The 13,367-nt window shown below is 39.5% G+C and overlaps 1 protein-coding gene across 1 annotated transcript in view; it reads right to left on the reverse strand.

The window, feature by feature from the left end:
- ush2a (Usher syndrome 2A (autosomal recessive, mild)) overlaps positions 1–13,367 on the reverse strand; it is a 191,107-nt gene that overhangs the window by 96,534 nt on the left and 81,206 nt on the right. Inside the window, exons 38-44 of the mRNA XM_079217420.1 lie at positions 11,922–11,997; positions 11,698–11,783; positions 10,446–10,605; positions 6,731–6,893; positions 6,500–6,647; positions 3,214–3,371; positions 1,968–2,115 (exon numbers count right to left, since the gene is read on the reverse strand). Of these exons, the coding sequence (XP_079073546.1) occupies positions 1,968–2,115; positions 3,214–3,371; positions 6,500–6,647; positions 6,731–6,893; positions 10,446–10,605; positions 11,698–11,783; positions 11,922–11,997 (939 nt within the window). The remainder of the gene's footprint in view (positions 1–1,967; positions 2,116–3,213; positions 3,372–6,499; positions 6,648–6,730; positions 6,894–10,445; positions 10,606–11,697; positions 11,784–11,921; positions 11,998–13,367) is intronic.

Consider the following 13,367-nt stretch of genomic DNA (forward strand, 5'->3'; position numbering starts at 1 on the left):
GAGTTCAAGAGAGGGGAATACTGACTGAGATTAACTGAGAGTGATCAAAAGAGAGAGGTCTCCATATCGAGGTTATGCAAGGATAGTCAAAGAAAAAGGATCAGAAAATTACAATATGTAAGGCTATCCAATATATTTAGATGGACACACACCCGCACACACAACCGCATATCAGTTTTGTGGGAACTGATGAAGGCAGTGTGTATCAAAGAATCAAGGGGTTGTGGGTAACTAGAGCGAAACACCATCTCTCTCTCTTTCTTCCACACCTCTTCCACCCTTCTCTCCACTCATTTTAATCCGTCTCTTCCTCTGTGAGGAGCAGATCAAAGTCCCTGACTCTGTGTGTGTGTGTGACTGACACAGAGAGAGAGAGAGAGAGAGAGAGAGAGAGAGAGAGAGAGAGAGAGAGAGACTTGGTGAATATGTGTGGGTTTAAGATAATTGTGTGTTCTGCTGTTTCCCCATGCTCCTGTTCTCATCTTGTTCAATTTTCTTCTTCCTCTTTTCTTTCCATGTCCAGTTCTCATCTGCTGTTTTGTTGTTCTTCATGTCTTATGTTGTTTTTACTTGAAATCCTTTGGAAATATGAGCTTCTCATCTCTCCTCTCTTTGTATACTATTGTTTACCAATACATGGCTTTGTTCTTCCTTCCATCTTCATACCACTGTTTTGCTCTGGAATCCGACATTGTTTCCTTTCTCAAGTCACCGGCAATAGAAAACAAACCTTGTCTTTTCTACACCACTCTGGTTTGATTACTCCGCCTTTCACTTCCTCATTTTAGGCCTGACTTTCAGTTTCAGTTTGCATTGTTGGTGAGGAGTGTGTGTGTAAGTGTACACATGTGTGTATCTCCACACATATTATCTGTTCTGCTCTTTATTTGTGTATATTTTGATTGTGATCTGAAATGTGAGTTACACAAATGTCTGTTCATTTCTTGCCTTACTCAACAGATTACAAACTATTACTGGTTTTTGATGAACTATCTTTAACTTTTCTTGATGCTTTGACACCACTGACCTGCATGAGTGAGACCTATAGAGAAGCCGCTTTTACTGTCCACCTCTATTTTTTATGTCCACTTTTCCTCCAGGACAGCCTGACCTGAGAGAATTACATTCTTGCAACGAGAGACAAATGTCAAGACACACGTGTTTAGCTTAGTTATTGAGCTTTGAAAAATTATAGGGTATTGTGTCTTACAAAACTCCTTAATCTTGTCTGATAATTCTTATAGATTCAACAGCAATGTGTATAATGTAGAGTTGTATTTGTAGTGAAGCCACGCTGAAAATGCAGCAGGTATAGTGGGCAATTGAGGCACTTTTTTAAGCATAATCTACATTTTGACTTCCTAGTAAGCAAATAGAGCTGCACGGTGGTGTAGCCATTGCCTCAGGTGCAGCTAGCCAGGCCCGGGTTCGATCCCGGGCTGGACGGCCCTTCTGTCTGGAGTTTGTGGGTCTTCTCTGGGTACTCCGGCTTCCTCCCACAGTCCAAAGACATGCAGCTTAGATTAATTGAGGACTCTACATTTCCCAAAGATGTGAATGGTTGTCTATCTCTATGTGACAGCCCTGTGAAAGCCTGACGACCTGCCTTCGCCCAATGTCGGCCGGGGACGCTGCAGCCCTCCCACCCCCCACCCGCGACTCCAAATAGGATAAGGGGATACATATAATGGATGGATAGTGAGCAAATGTGATAACCAGACCCGACGGATGGTTTGTTACACAGAAGCATTTGAGCAGCCGTTTGGAGAAAGTATATTTAAAAAAAATATGTGAAGAGTGATTGAATGAACCATCTGTCAATCAAACTCTTACCAAAGTGAGTCGGAAGAAGAGAGAACATCAAGCAAAGCCTTCAGTGTCATTATTTGCATATGAAGAAATACTCTCCAGTTTTGATGTAACTGATGTTATTGCAGCATCAGGCTAACCTCTTCGGTTTGTATTACCTTTGCTTTTGTAGTACAGTGTGTAGCTGAGGTTCCCATTCGGTCTAGGTGGGGCTGTCCAGCGGGCTCGAAGTGATCGAGAACTTTGATTGGTCAGTTGCAACAGTATAGGGCCCTCTGGGGCCTTCTCTAATGTACGCATCTCCACCTGATTGGAAGAAAAAAGACCCAAAAGCACAAGAATGTTCAAAGGCACAGAAGAACAGAAATGTTCTTCAGAACATTAATCCTTTTTACTAAAATTCTACTCACTCATCCATCAAACTGGTATAGAATATTAAAAGAAACATTTCAAAATCATTCAGAAATATTTCACCGGATTAGTATGGGTGTTAAAATATAACACTTAACCAGTCTAAGTGTAAAAGTAAACCACTCTACACATCTGGTTTAAATTACTACTTTTTTCACTCACTCCTCCTTTTCCACCATCACCCCGCTTCTTTCTGTCTCATTTCCTCCTGTTTTACGCTCCTGTTACTCTCTCTCTGCTGCCCTTCGCATCCTCACTTGCCACCTCATCTCTCACTTTGCTCTGACCATTTACTCTATCCTCATTCTTGCAATCTTTTATCCCTAAACTCCCTCCTTTCCTCACTCCTTTCTTCTCCTTTCCCCATCTATCCTGTCATCTCCTCCTCTTTATCCTGTTCTTGCACCCCACTCCCTCCCTCCTCCCCCTCCTTCCTGTCCTCTTGTTCTGCTGTGTCAGCTGTTCTACTGCCGTTTGACTAAATATGGCATCCGTATTGGAAAAATGCCCCAAAATATGGCCTGTCGTCAGAGACATCGTTGAGTGTGGAGTGGCATTTGCTACCAAATGTCACTGTCGCCACGCCAACCTCGTTATTGAGCCGAGAGAATCGATCACCTTTATGACGCTCAGTGACACAACATGCACACACACACACACACACATACACACACACACACACACGCACACACACACACACAAACACACACACACACACACACACACACACACACACACACACGCACACACACACACACACACACACACACACACACACACACACACACAATTTGAGAACGTCTGAGTAGGCATTCCCATAAGTGTTGTCATGTTTTTGTATGTTGGTTAGTTACAGCGATAGTCGACATAATAAGAATATCTGGTTTACGATCTGTTTTGTTTTACCTACTGATATTATTCATCCAAATGCAGAAACACTAACACTATACTATTTATCTAATCGATAAATAAATGAATGAGAAGTGAACTGACCACTGGGCCCTTGCCACAGCCTCGTGCTGTACAGGCCTGCAGCCTGAGGACGTGTTGGCTCCATGGAGAAAGTCCCTCCACCACAAAGAACCTCAGGGAGGAACTGGAGTTTAAAATGAGCATTCCATCCAGCCAGAGACCATAGCTGGTTATAATGCCTGCAAAAAGAACACATCTGATTATGAGATACAGAACAAAAATAAAAATACAAAAGTTTTCAAGCCATAATAAAACACAAAAAACTTTCAAACTAAACATTTGTATCATGGCCAAGCCACTTTTTTGTTGTTCATTCGTGTTTTAATCTATATATTTTAACATAATTGTGACATTCCTTGGATGTCTTGGTCTGATACTGTGTTATGCATTCTCCTTGATACCTTTTTCTGCAGTACATTTTTAAGACGTCCAGTGTTTTTTTTTCTGATGCTGTTGACGCTCTTTTGTCATTGGTCACTCATACATTGTAGGACTGTGTCCAGCCTAAGAGGAATTCAGGTAAAGTGCGCTCTGCTATGTTGGGATGCAGTCTGGGTCACTGCATTACAATGAAAATGAAAACGGACTTAGTGCCGGTCAATGTGTCCTAGTCTGATCCAATGACGAAAAAAACACTAAAATGGCAAATGTAACCATAGACGTATTGACGATAAAGACCCTCAAAAGGACAGTACTACTGGAGCAAACAGGCACACACAAACGTGGGTGCAAATAGGTGAGCACTCATCCACAGACACACATAGACACTCCCCCACAAGCACAAAGATCTACACACACACCAAGATGGGAACGCACACATGTCCATACACACATACATACCCAGGCACAATAATTACATTACATTACATCCACCTAATAAAAAAAAATGAAACAGTACGGTGCCAAATGTGCTTTCCCTTAATAAAAATGCATACAGGGGGCTCAAAAGATCAGTGCTAAGAACTAAGAGTCGATTCTACTTTAATCATGTGTGGGTTTTATTATTGCTCAATACAGATATACTCACCTATCAGGGAAATGAAGACACAAAAACCCCACGGACGCCAACTACATCTGGGAAGCTCTTAATGTGGCCAATCACATGCGTGTGAGAGTGTATGTGTGTATATGTGTGCGGACGTCGCTGTGTGCTTGTGTGTGTGAATAAGCCCATATCAGTATAGGTTGTAATAAAGACAGGTTGGGAAATGAAGCAGCGAATGCATAACAGGCTTATTTCCCCTCTTTGTCTGCGTGTTGCCCCGACCTAATCCCCGAGAGGATTATCCCCCACAAATCCCTGCGGAATTGGGGAGAAGGGGGGAGAGAGAGACAGAATCTCACTCCTCTGGAACGCTCACCATCATCATCATCATTGTTGCCGTCCATTTATGACAAAAAAGAGTAAATGAAAAAAAAAACACACTGAGCCCTTCTTTAAGGAAAAATTAAAGCTTTTTAAGCATGAGATAATCGGGTAATCATGATTAAGTGTCTCCTTGTTATAAATTTCTGTCATCAGATGAGAGAAGCTTTAAGTAATTTATCCGGGCTAATATGCACACACATCATATGGTTTATGGTGCGAAATGGGCATTATGTGGCATTAAGCGTAAAACACACACGATTCACATTACACACACACACATGATGGAATTATACATACTTTAACGAGCATGGCAGTAACATTTGATAATATGTGGTGGTGCGTTGTATGTTACAGACTGTGAAATGGGGTGGGAAATCCTCAGATGGTTTTCAACACTCAATTCATTCAAGGTTTATACGATGTGCATTTGTTAATATAGTCCTTACAAAACAGTTTATTTATTTGTAAAAATAAAAACTATAATTCCAGGATACCATGTGGTAGGTTATGTTACTTAAAACTACTGCATTTTAGTTATTTAAATGTATTGAACTTCGTTCCTTTCCATATTTTATTAAGACACACGGACATCTGATGTAAGTGCTTTAAATACATACTTATGTAATGATATTTATACCAAGTATACATTTCATAATTTGAGGGACCTATTTTGTTTTATTGTTGTGTTTGAAGTTCTTTTTGGGCATTTTGTGCCTCCATTATGGACAGTGGAGTGATGACAGGAAATGAGGAAAGAGAGATACAACAACGCTAAGATAGAAGGGTGCTCCAGGTTGTTTTGCTTTTTGTAAAAATGTATACTTTGTGCTTAGCTTTATTAAATTGCTTGATTAAAGTTTACAGTGAAAATTAAAAAAGTCCTACTACAAAAAAGCTGTAGTTGTTTAAACAAGACGTGGCAAAGAGCAAGCAGTTTTTTTTTTTTACTGTTTTAGACTATTTGCAATATTTTTTAGGTTTTTAAATTGTTGATGTATTACCTTTATTTCAGATATAAGTATATTGATTGACGATGCATTCCTCCTAGTGCTTTCTTACTCACATTAGTATATTAAGTAAAACATTAATTTATGCATTCTAATTCCCAAACTGTATTGTGCAGGAAACTCTTCTATCTACAACTATGAGTCTCTTTATTCTCAAACAACTTAATTTCCTAGACAGTTCCAAGCCAGTAGCAGGATTTCAAATTCGCCTCAAATATATATCAAATACACCATGTCCAAATCTGTGCATTGATTTTAATTGGCTGCAAGTGAATTAGATGACGGTAAAAAGAATAGAGAACAATAAGAGAGAAAGGCGGTCACTGTGAGTCTATGTCCTTCCTGCCTGCAGTTCTCTATTCAGTCAAAAGGGAGCACTTTCCATCCACTTAAAGAAGCCTGGTGAAGCGCTGCCTCCTCACTCCCGGTCTCTGTGAGTCTCAAATTTGATGTTCTCTCCCCCCGTCGTTGTCTCTTCCCCTGTTCTATCTGAGTCCTCTATGTCCTCCCCTTTTCTCTATCTGTTTTATCTCCAACTCTTGCACACTCATCTGATTCCTCTGGCTCAAAGGGAAACGTTCACCTGTTTCATACTCACATGTACGGGATACCTATGCAATGATATAGGGATTTATATATGTGATAGCCACGGTTATAGTAAATACTGACAGCGTGTAGTCAAGCCCACAGTATAACTAAAGTTCTGATGTTCTAATCTTGTCAATGTTTCTCCCCTTCTCCATGTTATATCTCCCATATGACTTTCCTGTATCTATGTATTACTTAAATGTGTTCAAATGGATGATTAAAAGCTTGCATGTGTTTGCGTGTATTTGGTTAAAATGTTTCGTTCTAAACACTATTGATAATTCTTCATGTTTATTTGAATGTTTTAGACTATGTAACTCAGATTAAGTGCCTTCCCCCTTACCATTCGGAGTATCAGGAGGTGTCCAGCTGACGTTGAGTGCATTTGGGGACAGAGGCGAGACCAGCGGTGCAGGGACATTCTCTGGGGTGCTCTCCTCAGTCTGAGCCTGGCTGGGAGGGCTGAAGGTACACCCACCTCCTGTGCAGGCCTGATGTGAAAACACAGTTGTGCATTAATGAGTTTATGAATGTGGCGATGCAAATCAAAAAGATGAAAGAGTAAGGGACTCACAGCGATTGTGATGGTGTAAACTGTTCCAGGAGTTAGGTCGCGGAGTGTGTGGTCTTCAAAAAGTTCTGAGCTGTTATGGACGAGCACTGGCGCCGCACCGTCATGTGACAGGAAGATGGAATAGAACTCTAAGACGCCATTTACCTGAGAGGGACGTGACCACCTGGAGAGAAAGAGAGGCAACAGATGAGATAGAAACAACTAAATATATTTACTCAAGCACTGTACTTAAATTCTGATTGTAGGGACTTTCACTATATTATTATTATATTACCGTGTCAAGTCAATATACAGACGAAAGACAAAGCCGGAATTATTTAATCGTTTTAGTGGCAAAATTCATCTGAAGAGATCAAAACTACAAATGTATCCTCCAAGAAAGTTATTTTTTTCAGTTTAATTAGAGCCTGATTAGCTGCCTGGTTATGCCCTTCTACTTTCTACCATAGAACTGTTAGACATCTTTTAGAAACCAATTAAAGAGCCACATTTCTTCAATGTGATGCACAAAGCCAGTGTAGTTAAAACATTGGATTGTAAAGATAACTTTAAATTGTGGCTCATATAAAATAATAATAGACAGTTTTACATTTATTCCAATTCTAATATGTAATCTTATATGTATCTTTTTTAACACAGACAGATGTTAAATATATTCTATATTAAGATATTGCCAGGACTGTTTGGATTTAATTAGTTTGGAATGTTGAACTTTGGTTAATATTAAATTATTTCTAAGATTGTGTATATGCATTGATGGTTAAAGCTAGATTTAAAAAGGTTGAGAAAGGACAGATTGCTCTGTTTGTGTCTGTGTGTGCACACATATATATATATGCACAGACAGACAGACAGACAGACAGACAGACAGACACACACACACACACACACACACACAAGTTCTTAAACACAAACCAAGTGCGTATGCTGCCCACACAGTTTCCTCTGTCAGATAGAGGTGTCTCCTTTTCTATATTTAGAACACGAAGGTCATCCCCAACAGAGAGAGCAAGGGAGAGGACAAGAGACAGTATTTATAAATAGAAACGTGTCGACTACCATCACTGGACTAAAATGCTGCTTGTGTTTTCACGTTATACAAAATCCAAAGCATCTGAAGAACAAAACAAGTAAAGATTTTCTAAAAAAAAAGGAGCATTGAAAAATTTCTTCTTTTATAAATAGTTCTGCAATTCTTACAAATTCCTGAGAGTAAACCAACCCTCCTGGTATAGTCGCAGAGGGAGGTCATTTTCCAAAGTGATGGATTCCTTTCTTGCTTCCTCCCATTAAAAGCCAGTTTTTGAATGACTGATGAGTGTGTGTTAGCACACAATTAGCCACTGTGGCTAATCTATCACATTTATTATAAGATTTATATGCTATCGATTGACAGAGTGATGTATGTCCACTTTTGAAAAACTAAATCAAAGGGGAGTTGTAATAATCTGTAATATAATTCACGTTGGTAATGGTTTTTAAAAATCATTGTTTTTAAAAACGTTATGGAATTAGTGTGAAACAGACAAGTTATTTCTCAGCACATTACATTGAAAACCATGTGGTTGAAATGCAATAGGTTCAAATTCTGCTTCACAATCTATGACGTGACAACCTTTCTCCTGACCCTTCCCTCACTCCCACCTTTCTGTTTCACACTCAAAAAAACTACATTGGCAACTATTTAATAATGACTGACAACACATTAAAGTATGGACTATTAAAAAACACAGACAAGGTAAACAAGCTGGAATAAAAAAATAAATAAGATTGTTGTTTTAGTTAATAAAATGTACCTTTATTCTCAAGTGTCCCATCAGGTTTTTGAAATATTTGTGACTGTGCACACGCCTCTCAGTGTGAGTATTTTTCCAGTTGTGTCTGCGTTTGTGTATGAACGCTTTTGTGTCAGGTAGTGTTAGATGAGGTCAGGGATAAATCTGCTGATATAGTTCTGTTCGCATCCTGCAGCCTTCCTCAACCTTTCTCACAGTCTCTCACCCTCAACCCTTCTCACAGACACGCGTGCGCACACACACACACACACACACGCACACACACACACACACACACACACACACACACACACACACGCACACGCACACGCACGCGCACACACCCACATTAAATATTTCCCTCCTTTCTTTCCCTTCAAACTCACAAAATATCTCTTTCTTCACATAATTTTCAGTAGATATACCCTTCTCTCTCTCTCTCTCTCTCTCTCTCTCTCTCTCTCTCTCTCTCTCTCTCACACTCTCTTTCTCTCTCAATCACTCACTCTCTCTCTCAGCTTTTCTCACAGACACAATAGAGAGGTATTGACCAAGTATGAACTCTCAACCTCTTCCTATTACCAATGTGCTAACAAGGCAATACATAGCCTTCCCACACCTGGTGTATATATAGCTGAAACACATTTTAAAGGCTTTTTAAAGACTAGGATACAAATCCCAGCACACTCTCATGGATGATATTACATCATTGTTTTGTCTTGCTGTCAACCGTCTATAGACTACATGTTTCTAAAATGAATATGTTTGTTTACTTTGTATGGAATGACAGCAATGATTTGCCCCAAATAACAGGAGATGATTTTAACTAGTGTGCATGTACAAACTATTAATATAATTATTATTAAAATAAATATAATGCTGGTTCAGAGAAAAATGCACATGTGATCAGAACCACTGGTAAACTGATATACATACACTATTAAACTAGTTCAGTTAACTTAAACACTTAAACAACTTTCAAACATTGCTCCCACATAATTATTTGTCTTACAGACTGTTGTATAGTTTTGCTTTAGAAGCATATTTTCCTACAGTTCCCATTGCCTCCCATTCCTTTTACACATGGTTGATTCAATTTAGGATCAACCCTGATATCAGGTAAATGAGAGGAAACCAGTGCATGTTTTGTGGATCAGATATCAGGTATTATCAATTATGTATCCCTTCAAATGATTATATATTAAAAGTATTTATGAATGAGGCTAAACTGCTCCTACAGTGCATTCACGCAGATATGCTTGTGTGCAGTATGTTTAAATGTGCGCTGCTTATCCAAGATAATTGATCATTACCAACATCATTGCATCTTAACCACACACATTCACCATTAGACACTGTGAGCTTTCATATTACTCCTTCTCTGTCCGTACACTTACCCTCCGTCCATTGTTTAAGTGTGTGTGGATATGTGTGTGTTAGTGGGTCTGTGCCCTCCTGCGGTGAGTCCCACTGTAAGTGACAGTCAGGACACTAATGGCTTTCACGCAGATCGACTCTAACTTACTCGCACACACAAAAAACAGGAACATTTGCACATAAGCTTGATGGAAAAAGTGCAGAGATCTATCTTCCTCTGTCCCCTCCCTCTGGAGGTGGAAGGTCAAGTACATAAGAATATTCTGCACGGTAAACACAACTGCAGAAGGTCACTGGCTCTGTCGCCCCCTCGCTCTTTGTATTTTACACAGGCTCAACATATGAAAAATAGAATGAAAAGCTATAACATTCCTTGAACCACTTGTATTCTTACCATGTCCTTTCCAGTAATGCTGAAACAGTGAACACTCACTTTCTCTCTCTTACCTAAACGGTCCTTGCGAGTTTGTGTATTAACATATGGACAACCCATGTAAACGTGTGTGTGTGTGTGTGTGTGTGTGTGTGTGTGTGTGTGTGTGTGTGTGTGTGTGCTCACTTACTCCACCAGAATAGTCCGTGAGTCAAGCAGGGTAAGAGTTGGTGTGTGTAAGGGTCCTGGAGGAAGCTGAGAGGTCAGCATAGTAACTTGTGAACTGTTGGTGCAGCCCACTGAAGTGCATGCACTCAGTACCAAGACATGGGTGGAATAGACACCAAGACCTGAAACACACACACACATACAGCAAGACAGCAGGACACAGAGAGGCATGACAGTAAGTACAAACACAATGATGGCTCAGTACAATTTATGGCTCAACACCCTTGATGTAGATTGCTTGTTATTGCGATGAGATTTAACCCTCATTTAACTCCAAATCCCTGAACTCTGTCTTTTTTTTCCAGAATCATTGCTCAGTGTATCTCTCTCTCTCCTTTTAGCTCCGTTTCTGAATCGTTGTTTCTCTTTCAGAGTCCATCTTTGCCTCAAAACTGTTCTCCATCTGTCTCACTGTGGCAATCTCACTCTCTGTAACGCAATCTATTCTTGCACATACTGTATAATTACAACGTCCATAATCCTTCCAATCACTGCGAACATCAGACACTCTGCATTATTAACCCAGCATGGATGATATGTGCTCTCATGCATTCATTAACTAACGAGGACACACATACACCGTTGGGCAGTGTGATGTTTTGCTAACCATGTGTACGTGTGTGTGTGTGTGTAAAATCAAAATGAGTTTTAATCTATTTTGCTCATATAAAATGGCATATAGAATGACTCTCCTGTGTTTGTGAGTCTGTGTACCTGCCCACATTCTTTTTGTCAGCATATGTTCTAATGAGAGTTTGTGTATCTACTGTATTCATATCCTGGTGCAGCACTTTAGTCTCAGTGGTGTGACATGTGTTTCATACCTTCTTTAAGTCTTTTTATTGACACAAAATAATTGTGTGTACAGTATGCATGTGTGCTAATGTTTAGTGTTCTTTGTCTCTCTGCTGCTTCATTTTCATGTGTGTGTGTGTGTGTGTGTGTGTGTGTGTGTGTGTGTGTGTGTGCGCGTGTGTGTGTGTGTGTGTGTGTGTGTGTGTGTGTGTGTGTGTGTTTAGCGCTCTTTTTCAAAGTGCTATTCCCTTGGTGAGGACTGAGATGCTCTTTCCTTTTTCAAATGCTAATCCCCCACTCCATTTTGCTTTTCTTCACTCTTCCCCTTCTCTTTACACCGAGGTCCCATAGCTCTACAGTCACACGAACACTACAACACGCACAAACAAGTACACACTTTCTCTCTCGCTTCTTTTTACCAGTGATGTTGTTTTGTTGCTCCTTCCCCCTGTAGACCATTTGGTTGTTGTGATAGAGGAGGTATGCTGTAATGCCTCCATTGGGCCTATGATTGGAACAAAAATGTTCAATTAGGGTAATATTATTATGTTAGATATTTATCATGCTATTTTTTATGTGTAAAAAGCAACCTGACATTTGGTTTGATTTGGATGTGAGAATGGAAGGTGAGGCTGTGTATTACCTTGCGGGGGGTTCCCAGGTAATATAGAGGGCTGAAGGGGAAGAGACTGCAGCTGGAGGAGAGACAACATCTGGAGCTGAAATTAGAGAAAAATCGAATTACTTGTTTTTAAGGAGTAGTTATCCATATTTCCAACACCTTGTTTTCCCTGTTTCAATATAAACTTACTACTTTATATTGAACATAGAATTGTTAAAAGTTATTTGTGCGTGCCATATGGAACACCGGTTGTAGGCTTTTTTTTCTCTCTCTCTTTCGCCCCTTCTGGTGCTCTCAATCGTCTCTCTTCCTCGTTTCTGGGTGAGACTGATGGGTTTTTGTTATTTTAGTTTGTTTAATACTTTAGTTTGGGCTGGAGAACTTCCCCATCTTTTATTCTTTTCGGCAAGGATCTCCAACCACTTGTTTGTTTTATTTGAAATTCAGTAGGGTTAATATTTCCTGACAATGAAAACTAGTTTTAGAAAGGCAAAAACGCAACACATTATCAACATTAATATATTACTATTTTAAAAATAAACAATGAAATAAACTATTCATATTGGCAGTTAACAAGTTAACATTATTTAATATCAGATGCTACAGATATGAAAATGAAAGCCTAATTTAATTCAAGCCTTTAATTACATTTTACAGGATGCTATAGATTGACACATTTTGGAAATAGTTCTCAAAACACTGCAGTGACTAGAGAGGAAACTTTATGATTTTATGCTCCTTGATCTAGTGAAGAAGGTGAACAAAATGTTCTCGGCTTGTTCACGGAGAACTGAGTAAAAATGTGTCTATATGAGAGTTTGAAAAATAGTCTTTGGCGAAACAGAGTTATAAATAAGTTCTTTGTCCGGTCTTCCTAACATGGTTCAGTGTCTTAACTCTGCGTTCAGTGAGAATCAATACAGTAATCTGTTTTTCTCCTTTTACTTCAGATTGATTTTTGCCGTCTCTGCACTGACCCCTGCCGTCACATTATCTGCCCAACAAGGCCAGTTAGTCCAACACAGATGAATAGCGACTAACATATGAAGAAAAATCTCTCATTTCCTCTTCCACTTCTTCTTTCCTTATACATGTAATCTTCCCACCATGACCTCCCAGATAAGAAAAATGTTACTTTGTATAATCTGCCTTTCACTCAGTTGCAATGTGCTTTATTCTCTTCATTCATCATTTTGTGTCTTGTCCAATCCAGCCATCTTACTTCTTCTCCCACCTCTTTCTTTTTTATTCCATTATGACTTGTCCCTCTGTCTTGTCTTCACTTTCTTCCTCTCTCTTTTTAAGAGCTAAAATCCCTCAGGAGATAGGATGAGAGCTAAGTGTGTTTATAAGTGTGTCTGTGTGTGCCCAGATGCAGAAACATTCATAAATGAATGCAACTGGTTAGGAATGGAAAAGTTATGTCCATGGGTGTATGGATGTGTGTGTGTGTGTGTGTGTGTGTGT

Source organism: Taurulus bubalis (assembly GCF_910589615.1).
Source record: "Taurulus bubalis genome assembly, chromosome: 4".
NCBI lineage: Eukaryota > Metazoa > Chordata > Actinopteri > Perciformes > Cottidae > Taurulus > Taurulus bubalis.